The following is a 27,724-nucleotide window of genomic DNA, read 5'->3' on the forward strand; positions in this document are numbered from 1 at the left end:
TTCTTCCTCTCCTCCCGCACGTAAACGTGTGTGGACGACCGCTGGCATGAAGCCCTCTGGGAATCTGGGGAAACTTTGAGGAAACGATCAATGTGCAGAAGAGTATACCTTTAATCGAATCCGCGTTATCCGATCTGGGTCGATCGAACAAAGCAATCTGTTGCCACTTGAAGTTCCTTTAAACAAATTGCTTTTTGGCTTTGAGCTTGAGCTTCTTTCAAAGCGGATTCATTTGGAACACGATCCGAGGAAGAGTTCTCTGGAGTATCGACGATTATGAAGAAATAACTCACCGGGGCCCATTTCTCTTTCGCTGAACAAAAAAGGCGTGCTGAAAAGATTAACGGCCGCTGCTGGTGCTTTAGTCTTCAGTGATCGTTTAATTTCGCGGCGGGAATTCACGCGCGGAACTGTAGTGAAGAATCACGCGAAATGTACTACGCTTTTGTAACACGTCGCACAGATATGTGTGTATATATATATATATATATATATATATATATATATATGTATTACCGCTGTTGGAGCAAACACACGCGCATACTTTCTCATGTAATTTATTTGGGGAGACGTGAAATTAATGTAGCGCAGCATTCCCTGTGATAAATCTCGATTTGGTTTTGCCTTTTAACGGGATCATTCTTTCTTTCTCCCTTTCCCTCTTCCGATCGCGCAATATCCCACGACAAGCATAGAATTCGTTTTACCAATTACGTTTGACCAACTGAAAGTTCAATTGCCTGTTCGCGCATGAGGGAAGCGAGCGATCCACGGAAAAACGGCTGCCGTTTCAAGTAGCACAGATCGATGGTGAACACGACGATGGTAAAACGCGCGCTCGAGCAGCAAAACGGCAGCAAGCTTCTTTGCGGATTCTGTTGCTCGATGCAGTCGAGAATTCTATGAATATTCGATCGCGCACGGTTATTAATCAACGTGCAACGGGTACTGGTGTCTGCACAACAACGTCGTTTTCATCGCGCGGCCGCGCCGGGAATTGTTGACAGTCATTTAACCTGGCCGCCGTTGTCAGCCATTATTTTTTGAAAACCTCGAAAGTGGCCGCGCGCAACAAGATCGATCGATAAATAATTTGCCGACGAGGGCTGGCAATGTTGGTTCGATGCATCGTCAGCGACGGTGCATCGGGAATGCGCGTCACCGCGTTGCAACGTTATTTGGTTGTCAGTGGTGGCATCGTCGTCAGTGTACGTTTTTGACAGAGGCTTGACGAGGGAGGACGAGGGGAGGGAACAAGCTCACGCAATTTTGGCAAAATGAAGGCAAACTCAATCATAATGGACTTACTGGTGATGATGCGTCTCCGTTGTTGCTTTGAGAATGTCAATGGACAACCTGTTACTGTTTAATTTCATTTAATTAAAAATTTTAATTGAAATGGATAATGAACCGACTTCTTTTTCAGTTAAAGCGTTGTTATCAGAAATACAAGGTTTAATAGTGGAGGAGAAAAGGAATTGTGCCTCCTCTGCGTAGGTGAAAAATTCTTCCTGTAAAGCAATTGATATTTCAAAAATCCGCTGAAGGATTTCTGTAGTTGCGACAAAGTACGTGTGATTTTTAATGTGTATACGTGCGCCCATATGAAACTATCGCGTGTATATATGTACATACATACGTAGGTACGTACGTACATACATACGTGGACTATCGATGCAAACGAAGCTTTGCTTTGTTCCCTCGGCTTTTTCGCCGCTGCAACATCGACCGCAACGATTTCCATTCAAAGTGCAGATAGAGAGAACAGACCGGAGACAGGCTGCGCGTCTGCCTCGTTGGAAGCAATTTGCCTCGCCGCGATCAATGATTGGCAATTTGTAAAAATATCACGCGGTCTCGCGTCGGTGTGCGCCATACGTATACACACCTACACCCACGGAATTTGTGGTTTATGTAAATGCATAACTTTTGCATGCCTACGGCACAACGATCGATGGAATCATCGGACGCGCCACGTTGCGCTTTTCCAGATACGCAAAGCGGACATCCGTTGCTTCGCGAGTGACGGTATCCATGATTCTTTTTATGATGTATAATATTTGCATTGCGAACTTGTGAAATGAAATTAACAGTAATCTCGCGGATGTAAGCAAGAGTCATTTCACTCCAACATTGATCGCACATCGTGTCGGATGTACGGTGCTCGTAAAGAGCCAAGCCGAGAGCTGCTAATTATATAGCGCGCACGAGGGAAATGTGTAGAATACGATGGACCGCGATGGATACTGGTATAATTGCCAAAACGAGAGAACCGGCCTGAAGCCAGAACTCGTGGGCCAGATATTCATGAAATCGTCGTGGAAAAGTTTCGTCATGGTACAGCTGTATACCCGGCGAATCCCATTTCCTCCTTTCGAACCCCGCGGCATATCCGGGATATGCACGCATTTATTTCCGTCGAGTTGCACGGCCACCATGAACGATTGTGCACGCCGTAGAATATATTTTTCAGCGTGTCGCGATTTCAGCGTCGGCGGACTATATTTATTGCGCCAAATGCGCGAGGTGAGGAGTGACTTTCTTTGCGTGATCCCCTTTAAATAAGTTAGAGAGAAAGAGAGAGAGAGAGAGAGAGAGAGAGAGAGAGAGAAGATATGTTGCCTCTCATCATAAAGCTTTGTAAGTAAATTAAAGAAAAAATAGCACGCTTTACTGCGGTACACGCTTGTCACTTTCTGCATTGCGCGTTTCGGGATTCTGTTACCGTGAGTTATTAAATTTTTTTCTTTTTGAACTGTGTGAAAGAGTCAAGAAATAATTTCGTCCGCGGAATGTGCGCCGTGCTGTATGTAACGCCTTGATAAATTTAAAACAAATGTAAATCGTTCTCCTCATTTCCGTGAAGAGAGAAAAAGAGAGAGAGAGAGAGCATACGAATTTTCACATTTCATATCGTATTTCTGGTCAGTTATTACCGAAAAGCTCATTAACATTTTTTGTGTTCATTTCTTCTGAGTGACACGTCGGCCAGTGCATTTCACGTATGTGTATGCGTGTGTATGCATGTGTGTTCGGTTATAATACTCCGTCATCCGTGCGCTTTCGTAAAAATTGAGTCAGTCCGTCGAGCTACGGAATACATTATAACCGGAACGGCACGGGCGCTTTTTGAAATTTAAATGTAGTTACTCCAGCAAACCCGCCATTCTCAGGATACGCCGTGACGTAGCAGCACGCATGCTTTTTTGAAATTTAAATATTGTTATTTTTAGAGATACAACGTACCGAAAAATTTTTATTGCGCGGTCGGAGAGAGAGAGAGAGAACGCGCGCGACACGACATACAATGTTGTTACTTTAGCCAATCCTCCGCGCTTTATTCCTTTTTTCGTCCCTTCAATTATATATACGTAAAGCCAAAGGGAAAACAAAAACCGTCGACGTGTACAGCGTCGGGCGCGAACCGACGCGACGACTGAAAGGGACCAGCAATTCGCGACCGCCATTGTCGGGTGAAGAGCGAATCGAGGGAAAAAAAGGGGCGACAAAAGATCCTTCTATTTCGCACGCGCACATATATATATTCCCGTTCACGCATATACGGCCGAGCTCTCTTCCGTTTTTCCATTTCACGGTCTTCCACGGAGCCGTCGTCTCTGTTTATTCCGGAAACGCGAGGCGTTGTGCACGCACCGCACCCCAGTGCGCTCTCTCTTCTAGCAAAAGGAAAAATTTCTTACCGACCAATATCCATCTTCCGTGGTCGCAAACACGTAGCCTTCGGAGGTTCCTCTCACGCTCGGCACTGTTTATCCTCGACCTGAAATGCAAGAGCAAACTGGAGAACATCGTATATTTGTCGCCAGCTTTACAGAGAGGAGCTTTTCGAAAAAATATGCGAGAATGGATAAAATATAAGTGTAATGAAAGTGCTCCTCTTTTCTACATAATGCAACATAAGTGAATATCTCCAAAATCCAAGATGATGGATAAAAATTTGAGGTTTTTACGCTATTAGCTATTATTATTTGATTTGGCTTTCAAACTTGAAGCCAACTCAGACTGTAAGATGATAGATTTATGATGACACATCGACAAGATTATATTCAACGTAGCAATTATGCGCGTTTTAGCAGCGGACACGAGTAACAATCAACAACTCCGCAACAATGTCAACGTTTTCACCACACAAGCCGATGCCGTCTCACAAATCGCCGGCAAAACGAGCTTCGCGGTGCCGGCGCCGCCACCCTTGGCGGCGGGTGAGAAGGCACGACGGCTTTCCGATGGTGAACACTTCCGGCAGCCCAACGTCACCGTGGGCGGCCACGCAACTGTGCAGAAGCAGCTGCAGGAAGCGCAAACCCAGGCACAAGCGCAAGTGCTTGCCGATCTGATCCTGAAGGTGCGAAATTGCGGATTCACTTTTCTAGTTATCTCATAATTGTTCTACCTCCTAAACTCATCGAGCGAATAAATAAATCGTAGGGTGCCAAGGTGGCTGTGAAGAGAACAACCTCAGACCCTGGGCAAAGATTACACCTGACTTATCAGCAGCCCGTGCAATCAGCGACAACCAATCAGCAACCGAATAATCAGCAGGCGCAGGCACAACCTGCGGTAACGGAAAGCTTCACGATGACAGGATACGCCGAGGACGGCGGTTACTTCAGCCCAAGTCTGCAGGACGAAGTGTTTCAACAAGTCACTACGGTTCCTGACAGCGTGCTTCTGCATGCTACCCAGTTAGACTCGATTCAGGTAAATTACCTTTTGATAAATAATTGTTAGAAATGTTTCAGTACAAGTACTTGAAAATTAATTAATCTACAAGTAGATGAAGAGTTGCATTTTCCATTTTGAAATGGTTCGTGCGAAAATAGTAGATCTTTTACATAATTTTCAATTAGACTCAAATACAACGAAGAAACATTGCATCTCTAATCTCATTGCGTACACATTCATTCAGTTTCAGACAGCTAGCCTGTTGCAAGAACAATCTACCGAACAGCTGCAAGATATCACGCTGGAGGACCGGTACTCGTCGCAACACACGGTCAACCCAGACCTCCAGGCGCTGGTGAACTCGCCGTTGCCAGACTCTTTGGCTGAATTCAGTACCTACGCCGCGCAATATACGGAAAGCCCTCACACGTTGCCCACCCAGTCGCCTCTGCCGTCGCCCTTGACGCGACATGACAGCCCGAGCTTCACGTATCCCACGCCACCAGCCAGCCAGGAAGGTTTGCTCACCGGTAGCTTACCACTGCTGAGTCCGCAGGAAGATCCGGAGAACGTGAGGCAGGTGTCGTCGCCCCTTTCAGCAGCGTTCTACACCACGACGATGTCGTCCGCCGCGGCCGTGGAGGAGGCACTTAATGAGGTACTGCCGGGCGAATCCGAGGCGGACGCGGACCTGTACGGGTCCGGCTCGCCAAATCCGCACTCGCCACTGCCAAGCCCATTATCAGCGACCCCGGCGCCGTCGCCGCTTTCCTCGCTGCCGCCGTCCTCCGTCTCGTCGCCGGGACCGGTCGCCTTCACCGGCACGAGCTTCCCCGTGTCACCGCATCACGCGTTCCAGAGCCAGATGATGCCGAACTCGGAAGACCCGCTGCTGTCCTCGACCCCGAAGGATTTCGCCGCGTCCGGTCGCCGGCGTTTCCAAGAGTTTCAGTCGTTCAAGCTGATCACCAGTCAAAATTTGATGGACTTTGGTCTCGGGAACGGCAGCCTGGCTGGTATTGTTGTAGACAACAACGGCGAGTTCAAGCTGATACAGACGGCAGGCCTGCAGAAAGCGAACGTGTTAGTGCAGGCGGGTTCCCTCAATCCCGCGTTGGCGTTCAAGAAGGAGATTCGCCTGGCGACGCCAAAGATCGAGCCCATGACCGTGAATCTTGGCCTGAACGTGCAACCGGCGAACCAACAGCAGTGCAACGCTGGGCAGATGAATCAACAACAAGTCGTCAACCCGACGAAATTCCTCATCCAGACCAACCATACGGCGAAGAATAACATCTTGCGGCACAAATTGACCAACGGCAGTTTACCGGTGCCCATCGAGCAAATTAAAGAGGAGCTGCTGGAAGAAGACATGTTTCTCAGTCCTGGCAGTTTACCTACTGGCAGTCCCGCGCGACATTGTCGAAAGAGGCCGCGGATGGACGGGCAATACGCCAACAGCAGTTCGTACTCTTATCCGTCGCGGTTACGAAAGGCTTGCGACCGTCAGTGGACAGGCGATTACACCCCACCGCCGATCCTAGACCCGTCCCGTCCAGGACCGGGATTGTACGCGCGATTGCATCAGTACGAGAGAGACTCGGACTTTAGTTCGGACGACTCTCAAGGAAACGATTGTCCGCCGCCGAGGATCAACGTCGGCATACGATACCAGGCAGTAGTACCTCCGGTTGAGTGCGACCGGATGGGACCGACCGACAGAGACAGGGAGGAGGACGACGCGGAGGCCGATCATCTTCTATGGGATCCCGGCATAAACAACACGCTCACGAGCACCGAACGTAAGTTTCTGTCTGAATAAGTGAAATAAATCGTGTCGAGCAGAGCGCAAAAGCTGTATGGTAATGAAACGATGAACATCTTGCTCTGCTTACAGTGGAGATGTACCTGCAGTTTGCGTGTTGCGCTGCGGTGCCGGGCGGTGGTAGGAACAAGGAGTACGCGCTTCATCTGCTGCACATGTGCAAGGGAAACATTCATGTAAGACCTTATCGCAGCTCATTGTATCTGTTTGCGAATACTGTCTTGGTTAATCGAGACAATTTTCGGTTTCCGATATCAAATATAAACTACTGATGGAACGTTGTAAAACTTATATAAGTTTTAAATGTTATAAACTTTGTAGACTTCGTAGCGTGAATAAGTTTCCATCACGAGAGAATTGCTCAATTTTTCTGATCTTACACTCAGTCTATTCAGTCTATAAATTATCATTTATGCATTTTTAAATTAATTACGTTTCAGGAAGCGATGGTGAAATTGATGCGACCAACGCCTGCGCTGCCAGTGGAGCATCCGCTGCTCAGCTACGAGTGCCACGAGTCCGACAGATGGACGTCATACGAGATGGACATGTTCTATCAGGGACTGCTCAAGTACAACAAGGACTTCTCCGCGATTTCGCGGGACATCGGTGCCAAGACCGCGAAACAGTGCGTGCAGTTCTATTATCTCTGGAAGAGGTTCTGTCCCGACGAGTACAAGAGACTGCGCATCTGTCACGGGAAACCAAAGGTCAAGAGCGAGAGTAAGGACACGAAGGACACGAAGGAACTCCGCGATGCCATCGCGTTCGTGACGGAGATGGACTTTGGTGAGGAGAAATCGATTCTTCACCGTACCCTGGTGAGTCTAAATGTGAATCAGTGTCGCTTTCCGCTTTGAATGTGTTACATGAATTACGTAAACGCGCAGAAACGCGAGTATAAAGAAACGTCTTCTCTACCTTTCTGCCTTCGATCTAGCTACAAACAAATGAAAGAGAAAACTCGGCGACTCTGACCACCAGCGAAGGAGAGCTGAGGTTATTCGCATATGACTGCCCAGATGTAAGTAACGATACTTGTCGAATACTTATACGAACATCTCGTGTATCGTCGTGTTCTTTTACAACTAGTTACACGTGCCACATACTTCTAAATCCTAACAACTGTTTTGAATTTTGATTAATTGATTTGAGCATAACTTCTAATCTTCACTCTTCAGTTTATATATATAATATATATACATAATACATATTATTGTAAAGAGGAAATAATTTATATAAATTATTTGTACGTTTGCTGCTCACCACATATTTTATTTCCTCATGTACGCTAAGTACGAAACTTTTCCGGCAATTGATGTACATCAATCGTACTTTATGGAGAACAATTTATGGTTGTAATAAAATTGTGAATTACTGATATCAAGATAACATACTCGTACTTAGTGTATCTGAAATAATCTTACACGCGTACACATACGTGTGAACATTTAAGTGTCGCATGAGACTGATTGTTGATCCGTCGTTTCCTCACGCTTCATTTCAAGAGAACCGAGGATGTTGTGCGTTGTGTGACCGTTGCGTTACTTATCTCTGTCGTCGCCGTTGTCGTTTGTTTGTGTTGTTTATTTTGGCTTTGTGTTTTCTTTGTGTTGTCAGAGCTTTAGCGGAACTGTAACAGTAACGATGGCCGGGAGCACCCAAACCGCCCAAATCGGCAATACCAGCCACGCCACAGTCAACACCAACTCACAAACTCACACTAGTTCTGAGCAACAACTACCCGCGCCCACCCCACTTCACTACCCCTGCAAGATTTGCGGGAAGTAAGTCTCCAATCTCTAATCTAAATTATCCATTTCCAATAATTGACGGCGTAGCTCGCGCGACGCGCGTGCCCTAACGGCAATGTAAGCGGCAAGTATTGGCAGACACCTCACATAGATATCCTTGCTTGTAGAAAGACAGAGTGCCTTTCCACATTTGAAACCAAATAGCAAAACGACAGCTATACGATGGCTAGCTTCAAACTTTTACACACCATTGCATTTCGGGATAATTCAAAGAATAAGAATCAAATAGTGTGTACATGTAGAGAGAGTAATCTGTACAATAAAATTAATGTTTTACTTTTTATGATAAGGTACATATTAACACGTTTTTGAAAACTGCACATACGACATTCACGATATACATCCAAATCAGAAAACGTGATATTATCAATGAACAAGAATGATATATTAATTTCATTTGATACTTACTGTCGAATTCAATTCAGATATAACATATTCTTTCCATGTTTTTATTCTAATTGAATACTTAATATGTTTGCCTGGAATATATTCTTATACATCTCTCTCTCTATTTCTGTACTCTACTCTGTTATCTTAATTTGCTATCTAGGTTTCCTCTTAATTATGTTTCTCTACGTTTTACTTTCCAACAAAAATCTACGCATAAATTGGCTATATATGTTACAATATTAAATATCTAAATGCATAACGCAAGCATGATATGTTAGATAGCTGTTGCTACATCGATATTGCTTACGTTATGTGTAAAATATATATGTGAACATACATACTAAAATCTACTGAATGTCTAACTCAAAACCTAATCCAACGCTTGAACGAGATGTTTTCGAACGTGTGCAGACTCGAAGTTGGATCATTATCGCATTATATTTCCTGCGAGTTACCGATCTCGATCTCCGATCTGATGTTATCACCGAGCATCGTGTTCACGCATTGTAGATCTCGCAACGCTATAAACGTACTGCGTAGCTCTTTGCCAGCTCGTAATTCCATCCCCATAAAATAAAAGACGGTCAATTTAACGTTCCAATCACGTTTTTCTTTCAGAGTTTTCAACAAAGTGAAAAGCAGAAGTGCGCACATGAAATCTCACAGGCCAATACCCTTGCCCGATTCAACGGGTCAGGAATCTAAGCGACCCGTGCAACAGTCGTCGAAAGTATCGCAACTGCAGCAACCAACGTCGCTGCAGCAAACCCAACAGCATCAGCAGCAGCAACAGCCGGATAATGCTACATCGCAAACTCAAGACCATCAACAGCAGCAACTGCCCGCGAGTATCAGCGACAACAGCGCCCAAAATACAGTACATTTATGCCATAATCCAACGAGGCCCCCATAGGACGAGATCCACGTAATTAAGCTTAAGTTATCTTAACGAAGGCTGTAAGTAGGGAAGTAATACGGTCGTGCGCGCGCGATACAGGCAGGCTCTTGCTAAATGATCGCGACCGTCGCACAATCACAATTACTAGTAACGCTGCGGGAATACCTTTTTACGAGATACCCATGCACACGATGGGGCAAGCTGCGTGAATAAACCGCCAAGATAGATAGTTTCGAAATGTACCTCCTCCCACGATGTGCGAACTTGCAATACGCAAGAGAGGATGAAACTGGCAAGTTTGCCCGGCTAGACGGACTAACCAAACTCATGAGACTCATATATGGGATACGTATCATAATCGGTCGTTAGAGGAAAAAAGACAACATCTATCGTCAATGGAAGTTGAGCATATAGAGTTGTAAAACTCGTAGGTTTTGATGGCGCGGCGGTAGGATCTTTAAACTATGCAATCGTAATCCGAGCTCTGTTCAACGAGGAAACAGGGTACTGACATTTTCCATAGCCCGAAAAACGGGAAAACGGTTGGCAGTGCGCAAGAGAACTGCCACTGAGTGAGAGGGGCGGAGCGAGCGTACTTATACGTTTTATGTTAAAGACGAAGAGATAAATGCGATTGTTTAACATGGCCTAGAAAAATCAAACGCAACTCGATAAGCAAACGTAAGTGCGAGAATGTACCTTCGCCACGATTTAGTGTTGGACTCGACGAAATTCGAAGGAGATTGACGTGCATCTACAATAAGCGCTCTAACGTTTAAAACGCGATTTCGGTGTACCTATTTATTATGCACGTGAAATGTTCCCAGATTGTGCCACAAGACATTACTGTTACCTAATGGTGTTGTCCTTTCGCAATTTTTTAAAAACGTCTTAGGTTGTTTTCTTTCCTTCTTTCGATTCATTACAGCCGGGATCAGCTCACGCCGAGCCGTACGTATTATTTAATTATTTTCTTGTCGCTGAGAAAGATGTATATCTTTAGTTTAATTTATGTAGTCACTTAAAATTATTGATAGCTGGAAATATTTTCTCTAGGAGAAAATTTCATTTAGTCTTAACATATTACTACGATTTAAATGGACGCCGATAAAATTATGCGAAAGATTTCGCTGCTGCGATTCCCGCGAACGGATCCCGGAATGTAATGTACGACTTGTTGCACGTTCACTCTAGTTACATTTAGTTTAAATATTATTAGCGTACATACAATTTTTGATGAGAACATAAGTGGATCTTACGTACGTAGATTTGTTGAGACTCCTTAATTTCTTTACCTCTGTTAGTAGATTAATAGTACACAATTAAATGAAAAATTTTAATATATACGATATAAATATAGATATATATATATATATATAAATATGTATAAACAAATTGATGTAATTGAGAAGAACTCGTTAGCTTAGGCAAATAATTCTCTAGAGAGGACGTTGTTCAAGTTTCACTTCAGAGGCGTTTCTTGCGTCGCCGACATTGAATGTAAAATAATGATTATACATATGTCCACATACATATTATACATACGCGCACCCACGACACAGACACAGAATAGAGAACATTTATTAAATATTATTCGACTTCAATGATCATTAAAATAGCTATATGTACATAAGATGTGTACATGTCTGTACATATAACGTCAATGTCTGTATGTACAATTAAAATGAACTCTATGCAAAGTAAGTAGACTATAGGTTTTAAGTTGTTTTAGGAGGGATCTATACATACATATATATATATGAATGTATATACATGTATACATTATATATGTATATATATATATATATAAAGAAAAATATATATACATGGCTTCATTTTCTACCTTACTGGAGACTACGTGGCGAGGCTCTTGTAAAAACAATGACTGCAGGTTTTTACAGTCTCTATGAATTTTCAGTTCCCGTTCGAAAGTTCTCATACAATGATGTTCCTATATGTAAGGTGCCTTACACAAACAAAAAAATTTATTTCTCTTTTAGTACACTTTTCTCTAATAATGCATTCAATTGTTTATTCCGTCGTTATTCTCTCATTGCTAAATAAAACTTTGAATTTTGCAAGTTGTATTCTCTTTTTTTTCTCATTTTTTTAAAAGTAATTATTACATTTTGATTAAAATTTCGCTCTTTATGCCTTGAGTTTTCCGCGGACACGTGTACGTATATTTGTATTCTAGTTTGTTCATGTATTTATATATATAGGAACATCCCTTACACGATCATTTAGTACATTTAGAACACTGTGCATTTTATTAAGACAAACTTATAAAGTATGTACTAAATAATATAAAGATTAAAAAAATATATTTATACCAAGTTTCATTTATATCGAAACTCTAAATTGTTATTCAAGAGAGTTGCCAATCGTAGATGCTCTAATTCTACCTTGAAAACATTGTTATTGTTAACACTCTTCTTCTTATTAACTTTTACCATTGAATGAATCGCAATGTACACTTTAACTTTTTAAACTTTTCTCGAGTAACTTGCAAGTGACTGAGGACGCTTTAAAAAAACATCTGCCAAGTCTTCACAATTCGTAATAATGGCTTCAAATCTTCCATTTATTTCAATCAGAAATAAAAGCTATGATTGTAAATGAAAGTCTAATCGTCGGGAATGAGGAGTGCTTTTCTCCTAATGGTAAATTGGACTTTCAGAAGCCTGTACTTTCGTCTCTATTCTATTTTTGCGTGTGTGTTTCTCATTATATAATCTTCTCCCCGATTTACAAAAATGTAATGCGAACTAAACATCAAATATTCCGGCCACAACATCTGCATTATCTATTTATTTACAGACAAGAGACTAATATAAAGGGGTATCACCAGGGCCATTAATTCAATGCTCATATTATTCGATTAAATAATAACTTATTTTTATTAAATTTATTGGGCTAAAATACTTATATTAAATGATTATCTATTAAAATATCTTTCTAACAGTTGAACAGTTTTATTTTTCTCAATGTATTCGTACGTGATATCACAAAGGTATAACATTTATAGATGTTTATGTGATACATATATAATTTTCCAAACCCATGGAAATACTCCTTTGTGACCGTATTCAAATAAATGATTCTGTAACGGCTGAGTAATGGCCTCCAGTACAGGGATAAAGTGTAGTATAACTAGAGAACTATATATTATACCATAAGATTCTAGAATTTCGAATCTTAAAGTTAGTTTATTTAAGGAGTAAAATTGTTATGAATTCCGACCACAGGCTCGGTGCGTCGAATACAACAAAATTAGCAGACATATCATTTAAGACAATACACTTGTTACAGAAACTAAGTTTCTACTAATATAATTATTATTGTATGTAATCTAACTCTTAATCAGACTTAGAGCTTCAAGGGAACGTCGTAGGTAGTAATAAATGGAGCGAAGAGTGTAATATGTATTGCCTGATTAAATCCAGAAGATATTACGCAGTGATAATACTGGATTCTTTTCTCAAAACTCGATTAATAATCTTCTTATGATTCATTACAATTCTAAGATGAATCCATTCCACGCAGTGTCTAGTTGCATTGCAAATTTTATGTGATGAAAACCGATATCTACGTCAGATTTGTGCGCATGTTCTTTCATTTCTTTTTCTTTTCATTTCACGTCGAGACAACTAATATTCTGGATTTGGTACAGCAAACAATACGAAGTGCATGCAGTACTGGAGGCTGCTTACTCAGAACGTGGGAAAGGCACGAAACGAAGCAATGAAACCGTAACGAAAATATGCATGAATTGTACAAACGAGTCCCTCCACGTCACAGAAAAAAATGATATATCTATATGAAGAATATATATATAACAAAATGATAACTATGTGATGTATTTAAATGGTATGTGGTATATGGTATTACATATTTGTACATAGGCGGACCCGTGCCATCAACTAGTGAGTTGTACCGATATTGTACTGCCATAAATCGAATAGCGATGACATCGAGTGAATGGATCTAATCATCGACAAATCTGTACATGATATAATTTTCGTTTCCGTGCTCTCGTACATGTATGTGATTAGACGATTAACTTGAAGTTACCAACTAAACCTTTAACTTAATGGCTGTGCAAATGGAGCATTTTGCACTCATTGACAATTATTGAACCGTTGTGTTGTTGCATATTTTACATTTTATTGTGTGAACAGTTTATTCATACAGAAAAAAATTATCATTCTGTTGTTATTATATTACTCTTGTTTTTAAGTTGACGTTGCGTTTTTAGACTTGTGCTAATGTCATGTGTCTAGTACATTGAAGTATAATAACTTTTATTTTTGACGTCCCGTAATACGCATACATACACACAAGCTCACAAAAGACATTAATCGTGATGGATAATTTCGCGTTTACCGCGTAGACGACTCCTTTTACCATATTAACTTTTACTGTAACACTATATTGATACTGTATTGGATTAAAAAGGACACTGAGGTATATCCCGCATTCGCAGTCGTAAGTCAAATTGCAAATTTATACACGCATCAAACAATCGAGATTACTATTGGAGGTAAGAAAGCACATAATCATCGGGCAATCGTGTACAGGATACAAAGCCAGATTTCCTCGTTTTCTCGGCAACGAATACTTATAAACGTACCCTCGTTTCCTAGATGCCAAGATAGTGATTTTCTTAATACATTAAGTTATTTTCATTATATATTATCGATAATTTATTCTCATTATTTGAGTAATTACTCAAATATTACATAATAGTACATGTAACGACTATTACTACTTATTCTCTCGTTTAAGTGAATCTCGCGCAATATTTCCTACAGAATGTTCAATGCACGCCATGGCTCGTACGTTGACGAAGCTCTTCTAATGATCGTTAATTAATTTAGTACTGGTAAAGTTTAATAAGTTGTGGAATATATTGGTACAACTCGATGAAGAAAGTGTAGCGTGGTTATACACCTGAGGAATGTGCTCAAAATATTGTATTAAAGAGAAAAAAAGTCTACTAAATGATCATCAACGTTTATGCAAAATTACTCTTAATAAGTGAAAACGTTATTACGGATTATTGATATCGTAATCTATCGTCCTCTTACCTATTACCTACTTTAATGTCTATCTCTATACGCCAGCATGGTTCTTTATACTCTTCTATTTGATGTTATACTATTCTCTATTAACTTTTACTACGAAAAAAAGCGTATTGTTAATAGTGTTTTTAATGTATTAGAACATGGTCAGCTGTAGGAGAGCCACGCACACGTCACACCGAGATTTATGCGTGAAGACAGAGGCGTTACTATCGAAAAAAGACAAGTGTATGCGTTTGTCGTGAGGTAGCACGAATTTTAACACTTACGTACCACCGCGTATACTTGTATTTCCACGTACCAAAGGTACGTAAGACTTCGTCTCCGATATAGCTTCCATAATATATTTTCCGTATCGCACTAAATTATATTTCCACGTAAGTGTTAATCAAATCCATTTAAATGTGCCCAAAACTTATTTTCATTGTTATACTCAAGGATATAATTTAGTTCAGATTGTGTCATAGCTATAATTCGTATGCGAATTAAAATACAACAGAAGTGCAGGTAGAGGAGTCGTTTGAAGCCGAAGACTGTGCACGTTACACAACACGTCTCGCACGCTCGTATATAAATTGTCGCAATAATTCTAACGAAACGAAAGAGAGAATAGCATGTGCTCGATAGCAATATACTCAAGTGACGCGTTTGTACTGTCGTTGTTTTTCCATCTCTCTCTCTCTCTCTCTCTCTGCTCAACTAGATATTACCTATGGATAATACCTATACACTTAGTCCACGTTATCTTAGCTACTTGAAGAACCTAATCACTTAATCAGATTCTTGTCTTGCTCAAAGAGACGCGGACTCGGGCGAAAACAAACAAAACAATCTGATTATCTCTTGTATCCGGACTGTATAATAAAATCGCTCAAAAATCGGTGCCATAAGCAATATGGACAATATGTTATTAAATGTGTTATAAGTACGCGTGGACTAAACTACAGCTGGCCGGCTAAGTTCTGCTTTAAAAAGCTCGATAACGAAACGCCCTGCAGTTGCCTTCCGCGAGTGATTGCGAGAGAGTTCTCAATATATCGTTCATTCACTCGGTTAGCGACACGCTTCTTCTTCGTGAAGTTACATTTGTAAAAATTTCGAAATTGTTTGCGCGTAAGAAAGGTTATTGCGTGGCTATTACTGACCCTTGCAACAGACATTGCGATTCGCAAGATTTCTCGTCTGAAACTCTCATCTTTTCGGAGGGTTTGTGCATCGTAGATAGATCTCGCAATTGGCTCTTGGTAGGAAGCTGCAACGCGTTATTTATATAATTAAGCACAGTTCAGTCAATTTCAAGTGCGATGTGGTATCGAGTTGCCGACGAGAGCCTAATTTATAATCTGGAAGCCTATATCAAAGTGATACCACCGGATGAAGAGCGGGAAAGTCAGATCCACGCGCGCATTGACAAAGAAGAGAAGAAACCCCAAAGGAGGCCTCCAGAACCCCCAAAGAAGAAGAAGAAGAAGAAGCAACTCCGCCACATTAGTCTTCGGCGATGAAGGGACAGCACAAAACGACGCGGTGAATTATCTGCGAATGCGAGGACTTCGAGAATTCTCTGTTGCGTAAGCCTAGAAGAGGGATACGCGCGCACGAAACTTTCACGAGATCACGTAGCGGGCCTGTAAGAATATCTTTCGTCGTTGTCGCGAATACGACAATCTGTCCAATCGATGACTTGTCGCAATTGTCAACTTGTCCGTTGAATTGAAATTTGGTCCGCTTGATTTATCGACTCGTGATGCACTCTTGCACCACTTGAACCTTCGACAAGCATTAATTTCTTCGGGATAAACGCTGTTTCAGCGAGCGAACGGAACGAGTTTCGTGTTTGTGCTCATTCAGTTGATCGGAGCCGATTGCGGGACGTAGAATTTTCGATACCTCTTTGTCCGGGTAGGAACCGCGTTCACGAGTTCGTAGTCTGGCGAGGCGAGGTACGCGATGAGCGGAAAGCGGACTCGAGTCACTCAGCGGGATTGAGTTCGATCGTGTGAGTTAATTGTGAATCAAACGGCTTAGCCAGGTCAACGAGCGTCTGCGCATCAGTATTACGTTGAAGCGACACTTATATACATTAAACTAGCGATTACATCGCGCATACACGTATATACATACCATTTTATTTAATATATACATACATATATATATACATATATATATATATATATTTAAATATCTGGAGAAGATGCGATATTACTATATTATACACGTACATGTGCGTATTGACTCAGATGGTAGCGTACGTGCATATATGTATCGCTTTGCGTACGTATATATATATATGCGTACGCTCATATATATTTATATATATATACAAAACTGAGTATGTGTGGTGTACAGAGAGTCAGATGGGCCGAGCAGCCCGTACTTGCTGCGTTAAATGTCGATGTTGTTCGTTAAACAAAAGAAAAAAAAAGGAAAAAAATACAGAAACCCCACGCTTCTTCTGAATCGTGAGTGGCGGGACACTTCGGTACATACACGGACTTTAGTGGCGGCTACGGAGAAACCGACTAGTCGACACTCAACCGCAACTACAAAAAAAAAGAAAAAAAGAGAAAAGCAATCAAGAGCATGAGACGGCGTCGTTTAACGGCTTGCGATTCAATTTCCAAGGATAATAAATGCGAGTGGGAAAAAATCGAGAAATTATCGTGAAACGGACGAATCATGCGGAAGTACCAGCCGACTAACCGTCACAGTGCGATCAAAAAGGAACCGGAAACAGAAAATCAAAGAAAATGCTAAAAAAACGTTGTCGATTGACGTAATATCATGCTACGCTCTAACAGACGTAGACGCGTATAAACTTTTGGCCAATCGGGTTGTCACGAGCCCGGCCTGTCCAATCGACCGTATCAGGAAACGGGAAAACGGATCGTACATAAGATAAAATACCGAAAATCCTGCCTCACGACAGCACGAGCATTAAGTGTACCATTAAACTCTACTACTATGATGATCGGAAAGCGCAAACGAGCAAAAATCGCGCGCGTACGTGTTTGCCTGCGTGAAAGGGTAGAAAACTGCTTGAGAGCGTGTGTCTGTCTATGTATGTGTCTGGGAGAAAGAGGAAGAGCGAGGTAGAGAGGGAGAGGGTGTGGAATTTTAATACTGAGATGTAATTGAATAATCTAACCGTCGTTTATAAATGAATACATATTAAGACAAAAAAAATACTGAATATATATAAATATATATTATATATATATTATTACTGCATTGCATAGATAGTATATATATTATATGTACGACAACATACATATATATATGACTATTTTCTTCTATGAATATTGCGTATGTGAGGTGAGTGCTATTTTCATCGTACGTCGGAAGGCGCACCGCGATCAGCGACAAGTAGCGAGATGATCGATGATGAATCACGCGCGCGCGCGCGCGTGATAGATCCTAGCAGAGACTTTCCTAGCTTCTTTCTCATGAGAATATAAATATTTTGTCTGATACAGTAGTCTAAGGCAATTTTAATGAGTATTTTAATAGACAGATAGAAAGCAGTTCTTCATAGAAGAACTACGTAGGAGCCTGTATGTCGGTTATATAACGCTCTCAGCAAGTTTCATTGTCGCCTCGTGTATCTTCCTAAAACTTCGGTCGATCGCGAACGCCTCGCGTCTACGCTAATGGTTTGACAAACCATCGATTTAATAAGTGGTTTAATGGTAAATAGTTAAGTAAAGCTCATGATTATTGCTCTTCGATGGTAGCGTCTAAATCTCGCACTGTCCGCCGCGGCGCGTCTTGCGCCAGCTATCTCAACACCGAGCTATACCAAAAAAAAGCAAATTAATAACAAAAAAGACAAGTATGATGTGTAAGCCAAGTGCCTTGTGTTCTGGTAACTAATCGTTGACTTTTAACTACGATATTAGCGGAAGTGAGAGTGAGAAAGAGAGATGAAAAGGCGAGGAATGAGGAACCTGTCAATATCAGCTTACGCAAATGTAAGCGCAAGTTTTTCGGTAGGAGTGATATTCCTTTTTCTTTAATCGATTAATACGAAGATGAAGGAAAAGAAACGTAATACTGGACGTCTCTGCCTTGTTTCATTCCAGCGAGTACTCTGCGTTGCAAATTCAGCGAATCTAATCGGAATCGCACGAGCCAATTAAATTTCACGAGCTTTATACGTCTGATCATTTATTTGAAAACATGATCGTTATATCTCACGAATTATATAAATTCAATCAGATTTATATTCAACTTATAGTTTGTTTATAAAGTCGAAAACTAAACATCTTGATCGTTAATATGCTTTACATTTTTTGCTAATTTTTTAAAGAACAGATGTAGATTAATTTGTTCCTTAAGCTTGCAATTTTGCATTTATGATGCGTATCTCTCTGTATGATTCTAGTCTGTTTTTGCTGTTAACTTGTCATCAAGTCTAAGCAGGATGCTAATATTGTGCCAAAGCAAACGCGCGTACCTGGAAGTTTTATAATTCTAACTTTAAGAATCATATACACGTTCGATTTTACCAACTGATTTCTCCGCTTTCCCACTGCCTACGTCCATAAGATCTTGTACAAAAAAAAAGAAAATAAATGCCACATCGGTGAAATTATAATATTTCGATGTCTTTGCAACGCATTGGAGATATCCAAATCACTGAAAGTAAACTTTCACTTGCACCTCTCACAAAAATAATTAAAACAAATCGATTTCTAACCCATCTTATTTTTATTACGGAATTACGTAGGGGGAATATTTGAATTCACATAATTTAGGAAGAGCACCTAGCATCTCACTTAGTTTCGATAATTTCAACGATATTAACGGTGCGACTTACTCAATAACGATAATAAAGATATTTATAGTTTCAATAAGAACAAAGGTACAAGTAGAACACAGAAACGTAATGTCTCACTCCCAGAATATGTCAGCAATCTTGCAGGAAAAATCTTTGAGCAATGAAGAAATATAAGGCCAAGTAAGCATCGAAGGAACAATCGCGCGTAAGACAACCTTTCTACCAAAGATTACAGAAATAATCAGAAGCAAAGTGAGAATGTCTAGCAGTGTGTCGCCGGAATGTAATCTGTGTACGAATTCGACAGCGGGACGCGTGTAAGGACTACCCATTATCCTAACAAACAACGGTTGTTAATAGAGATACTTCTGCCGATACTTCTAGCGCAACCAAAGGTTCCCGTACGGGGTCTTTTTCATTCGAAGTGGACACTGTTTGGTGTTGTGATAAGAGGCAAAGTGGTAGAGCAACATAAGAAAAAGAAATAGTCGCGAATGTTGCGTGTGAATGGAATGAGAGAAAGACAAAGAGAGAGCGAGAGAAAGAGAATTGAGCGAGACGATCGAGCGCGTGTGCATGTGCATTTCTTTCCTGCGATTCTCTACACTTAATGTATATCTCTTATTTGTAAAGCGCTAGCTATGTCTACAAGGAATTGATGTAAATAGTAGGTTTCGGTAAAAAAGTAGCAAAAGTGTCGTGGCCGAGGGAGCTCTGCATCCATGACGCACGAGAAAACTGCTTCGCAATTTGTCGCTTATCGTGATTGACAATGACAATTGATTCGCAAGTGTCCGCAAGTAATCGTACGCAATAGATATCTTCGTGATCATCGATTGGCCACTGTTATAAATTTGCAGGAAACGTGACTCTCTACAGTTTACATGGCAGCAAAAGGTTTCCTCAAGAGCTCAAAGTGTTCTTTGCAATTTTAATATTACAAAATTGGGAACGTCCATTAAATAATGGGAAATGAATTATCATTATAATTAGCATTGTTGCGTGCTGCTCTGCGCCTCATGGATGCACTGATGTGGATGAGAAAGACCCTACGCAGACAATCCTCCGTTAGTTAGTCCTCTAAATGCGAGTTGTGCCACTGACTGCGGGTGTGAATGCTTTACGGAAAGTATTAATTTATAAGGTGCAGATGTAGAGGGCCCTGATCGTGTATTAGATTCCGTCATAACGATGTTTTTTCGTCTAGGTAGGATATAATGTGAACCTTTGTCGCACGGGCGGACGGTGGATACGAGCGTGGTTGCATGTGATGCATTATATAAATACGATGGCGCATTGATCTGCGAAACTAAGATCAGTCTCTGTTCCACAGAAAAGAGTACGAAGCGTAATCACATTTTCAATGTCCACGCATGATGCGATTACTCTTTCATTTCGCGAGGAACCAGTTTCGTATAATAATTTCCTCCGATTAATGAATCCGCGCTGGTATCCATGTCAGCTCGTTTGTGTTGCTCTTGTATTGTTAACGATTGCTATACCTTCTTCCCAAATGATCTCCTGTGCAATCGATGCTGAATGAAGGTTCAGTTGTACGAGCATTGATTAACATTCACGAAGAGGCGCTTCATGTACACGTGTAATTCGCGCGATCACATTGAGAAATACCGTCACGAGATATTTATGTGATTTCGCAGCGAGACGGCGATTCACGGCGGTGTGCGCGATGTATCGCGAAGGCCTAACGCAAAGAAATAGAAGGGCGCTACTTCCGAGTATAACACGTCGCTAATTATCGTTTGCGCTAATTCTCGAGTGCAGCGAGCCTGATTTTTATCGTATGTACGTTATACGTAACATCCCGATAATTATTGTTATCCTTATTGTTGCGGTGGCTTCTAAAGTCTTATCACGACGAGTCCCGATGCACCATCATTGTGACCAAAAGTATGACGATGAATTTTACGCTGTCGACACCTGGATTTACGTGCTTACATTATTGCTACCCTTATATTTCGCAAAGACATTAACGATGCGCTTAACACATTCCGTGCCGCGAGTGGCTTTATGTTGAACTTTCCGCTGTTGCCACGTAAATCATTGGTGACTTGTGTATGATGCATACGTAGTAATTATGCAATGATTAATGATATTGTGAGATATATTTCATGACAACATTTCTCTTGACGAGCGAAAATCACTAGTGGTCCACGTGGCACGGGATGCGTTAAGGAATCAAAGCGAAAATGACGATCAAGGGGTACGCTTTCTCACGAGAATTCAATGTCTACATCTGCTGCTGTTGCACATCAGTCTTTCGTCGAATAATCAAACGATGCAGCTCCGGGAAATCAAACTATATCAGGTCACGGCTCGATATCACTCCAGCCATACAACTTTGCGTTAAACTATTAACGCGGATCAATAAATCGTGAAGAAGATCTACCTCCCTCGATCGTATCGATAAGATCGTCCTCGCACGAGCGTTCCCGTCGAGAGCGAGGCAGACGCTCAACAATAATCACTGTGCCAAGTTATAATCAAACGAATCAATCAAAAATTTCTCGAAGCAGAGCGAGAACCGGGTTAAAACTGCAAGTATAGCAACAAGGGGATTAATAAACTACGAAAATCGAAACGCACGCTGCTCATAGACCGAACGATCCGAGTGACAAGAAAGTTTTTCTTGTTCTCCGTAAAGCAACAAGTCATTGCTCACGTTTGCTCGAAATTTATTAATCTTGGTATTTTCCTGCGCTGAATCTTCCATTTGACATTTGTGTGACGATATTTGCAAATGTTTTGCATGTTTCGAGACCGACTTGAGTATAGTGGAATAAGAGAAGAAGAAAGGTGGCTCGTTCGTTCTCGCTCGCTTCGCTTGTGTTAACGACCGATCGTGTTAAAAACGCGTTCGTTCGAGAGCCCCCATGGCGGATTTTTCCGCTTCTCAGCCACCGACCCTTTTTAAGATTTAAATACTTTTTAAGCGAGAAGGAGAAAGGCGCCTCGTGGCCCGCAGCGGCGAACGTGTAGTATGCAATAATAACATGTATAAAGAGCAAGGATTTTATATGTGTCGTACTCGTACACGGGAAAAAAATGCACCCTCACCTCCCCGATCCTTCACATTTCTGGTATTGAAATATTACTTGAACGACCGTGAGCTGGTACTCGTCGTGCAGAGTTATCCTCGAAAGCCACTGTTGCACTGATTGTTTGTCGCGAAATTATTTCTGACAATCGAACTGAAATTTGAGGATTTAATCTCTGAATGTGTCGCAAGTATCATAGATTCTTCCAAATTTTCTCCTCTGTAATAGTCTTTTTAAAGATATCTTATTCACGTATAACTAGAGAATTAGATCTATATAACTAGATCTTATTTGCATTATTCTAATCCCACATATGTATCCGAATATAAATTATTTTTTAACCTATTAATAAATAATATTAAATTTCACTTATTGCATTCTACGACAGACTCTCGAGGTAGCTTTACAAAGAGGAAGTGCGAGCTCGTGCTTTTTCCATTCGCGCACTTCCGCGCACCAAGCGCGGATAATCAACGGGTGGGATGTGTGTTGCGCAGAAATATAAAAAACGGGTAAAGTTCTGAATAAAGAAAAAAACGCCAATTTAGAAAAGTGACGTCCCGCTCGCGTGTGTCTGCGACAGCGATGTCTCGCGAGGATTCTTCGTGTATCATTAAGTAATTCACGTAAAGAAAACGATATTAAAAATCGCTGACGACAGTGGTACATAGATCCATAACGTTCTCCATTTAGTGGCGCGTATTTCATACGAAATGCAACCACCTGACTCCGAATTTTATTTGCGCAAAACACCGTGATTGCGTGATGAGAATTTGACCGACGCATTCAGTGCTAAATGCATAAGAGAGTACAAGCCGTTAAAGATACATGTCATCATGATTAAATTATTAACTCGGCGTGATCGAGAAGCGATCAGTAGCACTAGAATGTCAGTAACTTCGAAGGGCCGTCGGCTGGTTTTATCGAGGGTGAGATTGAGAGACTGAAGGACTTTAGCTTTGATTCTCTATTGACTTTGTATCAGTTGCAGAATTGGAAGAAAATCGAAGCCAATCGGCGGTAAACCCAGCCACAAGACTCTTCTAATCGAAGTTCGCGAACGAGGCCCGAACTTGAAAAGATTTTATCCTCGAATTCGCATCCCTTCGCTGGGCTGGACGGGTATTATTTTAAAGAAACACGCCAACTCTTCCTTGACTCTCTGATCGCCATCCTTAAAGAGAAGCATCCCTTTCGATGTAAGTTGTACATAATATAAATGTATATATATACATATATACATATATATTTACAAGTGTCAAAGGTGTCGCGCATATTTTTATGTATGTCAAGAATGGATCTTGCCAGTCTGTACAGATCGGTGTGTTATTGTCGTGCTTGGTGTCGTTTACTTTTGTATCCTCGACCTCGCTCGACTTAATGTACATAAAATTGTAAAGATATTCTCTTCTCTTCAATCTCTCCTTCAGCCCGTAAACTATACGAGCGTACGTCCAGCCCTACAGCAGGGAGAAAAACTTCCTAAGTACCGTTTAATCGTTGCAACATTTGTTACCCTTTCGCGTCTCTCTTCACGCGCATTGTTTCTTAAAAAAAAAGAGATGCACGACGCGGATGAAAGACGCTACACAGAACTAGAAAATCACGTTGTACGAGTGCGTGCGAGAGCGAGAAAGAAAGAAAGCAAGCAAGAGAGAGAGAGAGAGAGAGAGAGAGAGAATGAGAGCGAGAGAATGATGAAGCAAAACGAAGGAAACAGAGGGGGGCGAGATACGGACCTCTGACATATCAAAGCGACATGATTCTTCTTGACAACCACATAGCAATACCTCTCCGCTCAATATAGTAAAGAAATATTTAAAAGAAATACAAAAAAAAGAAAGAGGAAGGCAGGAGAAAAATATGTAACAATCTTTTGAAGCGTTTTAATCGACGGGGGGCTTTAGGGACCTCGTACTCCCCAGTTAGGAGTTGTAGATGAATTTAGATTAGACGCTTAATTAAAGTTTGCTGCCCACGGCAAGAAAGCCAGCGCGCTGGTACGAGTGAGCCTTCTCGTAAATCTCACTGTCGACCGCACGATCGAATCCTTCGGAGACGAGAATCGCGATTATCTCATCTTGAAATCTCAAGAGTAGTCACCGAAATAAAATTGTACCAAACTCGTCACACGCACATATACATCCGCGGCTTCGATCGAGCAATTAAATACACAATTCATAAGGAATCCTTTGATCTCACGTAACATCATATTTTGAGGATATCACCGTCGCTACTGAGAAATAATTTCTTTCAGAGTCGCCTTTAATTAATTATAAAGGATCATAATCAAAACGAGAATCAAAAGTAAGAGAACCCTACAGATGCTCCTTATTAATTTTGCTGAAATTTTACACGTTGTCAAGCAGCAATATATTGTCTAATGTTTCTTACAGATGCATATATTACAGTGCAAAAATATAACATTTTTCATGCGAAAACAAGTGTTGTAAGTGTTAGGCTTTACGCAGTGCACGTGTCATGATAATCATCTACGTAACATACAAAGGTGACTTTGCATTGAATCGTAATGTTAACAAATAGAGAGGATCACGGAAGATGTTAGGAATAATGGCCACGGATATTCCAGCATCTCGAGCCTGCCTCGTTTTGTACATGTGGCCGTATTCGTGACACCTCTTCCAACAACGAGATACTAAAAAGCAACGGAACGGGAAACAGAGAGAAAAAAATCGTCCACTATTTTATATAATGTAACAATCAAAGCGTATTACGTACTGCGAGGAGAAAATCACTGAATCAAAACGGAAACGCCTTCGGTACTCGGATTATATAGTGGAAATGATCTACGGCAGGTGGATAGGATCGGAGAAGCGAATGATGTTTTAAGTACAGCTTCCACCATTGACTCCTCTCACGTTTACCTTAATCTACTTATTAATCGATTTATTAACTCTTATTAATTAACTCGGCCAATAATTGTAGCTGTTGCATGGGGTTCTCCTATCTTCATCTGATTCACCTGTCGTCGCTGCACGTGAATATTTCACGTACGCGCGAATGAGTAAATGGATCTCAAAAGTCACACGAACAATCTCTCCCTTCAGACATCTGTATCTTTATATAGATACGCGCGTATGCACGGATACATATAAGGGTTTCATGTATTGCACGTTAAGAAGGCGTCGCAGAGCACGGAGTACACGCGAGATACAGGTGACGCGTGTCCGCGAGCACGTGCTATCGAAATCCAATGAGAGAGCCGGACAAACGAAACGGAATATTGACAGAAAAGAATCAATCAAACGAGCGCTGAGACACGCTACGAACGGCATGGCGATAGGAACGGCCTGCCGAGACGCAAAACGATGAGACACACATGTTCGCTAGATGCAAGGATACGTACTACAGTACAAGGTAGACAAAATGTTTGTAAAATATCGACTAGGTTCCGAATTTTCCCTTTAAACTTTAGCAGTACGGCAAAGAGACAATGTAAATGTATGAGAGATCTATATCCCCTTCCCGCTCCCGCCCCGTGTCCACCCTCTCGAGCCTTCCGCGCCATCCCTTTTCTCCCTCTGTACGACGAGTATAAAAAATATCATGTAATTAACACACCGATGAATATATAAATATATAAATATATAAATATATAAATACATATATATATATGTATATATTTATTTATATGTTTATATATATACATATATATATGCGTACGTGTACATGCGCACGAGCACGGCGTGCACGCTCGTCGTATCGCGCGTGTGGCAAGATGATTGATTGTGAGTCATTTAAATAATTGTTATATGTATTTTCTATATATTACGATAAACTAATACAATGATATATGTATATATATATACATATATAATACGCGCATATATATATATACATATACATATATATATATATATATATATTGAAATGACATTACGGTACTATTAACTATTAAGCGTAGCTAATTTAGAGACTAAAGCGGGGATATTATCCGCGCCGTCGTGCGCGCAAGGCCGACGCCTCGATGAAAAGCTGGATCGCTCTGATCCGACACTTTCTACAACACGCTCTTCGCACACACGAAATAAGAAAAAGAAAAGAAAGAAACGAAAAACGAATCGCGTGCAAAGCACGAGACCAGCGAGACACTCGAAACGGCATCCCGCATCTTCTATACGTGTACGTGTGCGTAGCGCGAGCCTGTATGTATATGTGTGTATGCGTGCGTGCGTGCGTCTGACAATGAGACGAAATTACCCCCTTTTCCTCAAAATATAAATGACAGATAAATATGAGGCAAACTGGAAAAAGGCAGGAAAATAAAGCGACGCGATTGCGCTTATTTGGCGTCGTCTCGAGTGTTTTCGTAAAAAAACTTGAAATTTGAGAGAAAAAGAAAGACAACTCACACACATACATGTAGACGGACATATACATGCATACACACACGCGCGCGCGCACACACACACACACACACTCTCTCTCTCTTTCTCTCCCTCTCTCATACAAAACACCCATACACATACACACACACATGCACACTGAGTGAAGAAACCATAATGCGGAATTTGCAACAAAAAAAAAGATGTATTTTCTCACTCCCACTGCGCGAGGTGTATGTTCATCGCTACATCTTATTTGGAGAAAACGAAAACCTAAATATTATATTATTATATAAAATTACTGTATAATTGTAACACACGAAAATTGTTTTTCAAACGATATGGTATTTTTATTGTAGATATTATTATATAACAAATAAAATCATGATTCATTGTACTCGATCGCCTTACTTGCTTATTGCGCGGCCATTTTATCTTCCCTTTTCCCGCTCTCTCACACTCATCCAATATCTCAACCAACGCAACGCCTTGCAATATGTTAATGCTCTTGAATCGTTTTTCTTATCATCGCGGATAGAAACGGCCGTCACATTTATCTCATAAATATCACAATTAGAAGCATTCTCTCTTACCTTTGAAGACTCCACCGTTTATTTCGAACAAGGTAATGAAGAAGGGATTGCTGGGTTACTCACGTACGCGAGGAGACACAAGGGAAAAGTCGCGAATAACAACACTCTAGACAATTAACACGTCATAACGATCGCGCGGCACTTAATGCGGCACTCCCGGCGTGAATTTACGCATCCAAATCACAAATTCGACGAGGAAACACGCGAAAATCCCGGAGCGGCTTCGTGTGGTTACGAAATCTGCAGACGCGC

The 27,724-nt window shown here is 41.2% G+C and overlaps 1 protein-coding gene across 7 annotated transcripts in view; it reads left to right on the forward strand.

Moving 5' to 3' along the window:
• LOC105280652 overlaps positions 1–27,276 on the forward strand; it is a 379,732-nt gene extending 352,456 nt beyond the window's left edge. For 5 of the 7 annotated variants that reach the window (XM_011341344.2, XM_026969067.1, XM_011341362.3 and 2 more), the window contains 8 exons: positions 4,095–4,366; positions 4,450–4,722; positions 4,931–6,488; positions 6,584–6,687; positions 6,952–7,332; positions 7,452–7,535; positions 8,132–8,298; positions 9,334–27,276. In XM_011341344.2, coding sequence (XP_011339646.1) covers positions 4,095–4,366; positions 4,450–4,722; positions 4,931–6,488; positions 6,584–6,687; positions 6,952–7,332; positions 7,452–7,535; positions 8,132–8,298; positions 9,334–9,628 — 3,134 coding nt within the window. In that variant the 3' untranslated portion in view covers positions 9,629–27,276. The remainder of the gene's footprint in view (positions 1–4,094; positions 4,367–4,449; positions 4,723–4,930; positions 6,489–6,583; positions 6,688–6,951; positions 7,333–7,451; positions 7,536–8,131; positions 8,299–9,333) is intronic. The other 2 variants (XM_026969068.1, XM_026969069.1) reach the window with 2 other exon arrangements.
• The last annotated feature ends 448 nt before the right edge of the window (positions 27,277–27,724 follow it).

Source organism: Ooceraea biroi, chromosome 4 (genome assembly GCF_003672135.1).
Source record: "Ooceraea biroi isolate clonal line C1 chromosome 4, Obir_v5.4, whole genome shotgun sequence".
NCBI classification, from domain to species: domain Eukaryota; kingdom Metazoa; phylum Arthropoda; class Insecta; order Hymenoptera; family Formicidae; genus Ooceraea; species Ooceraea biroi.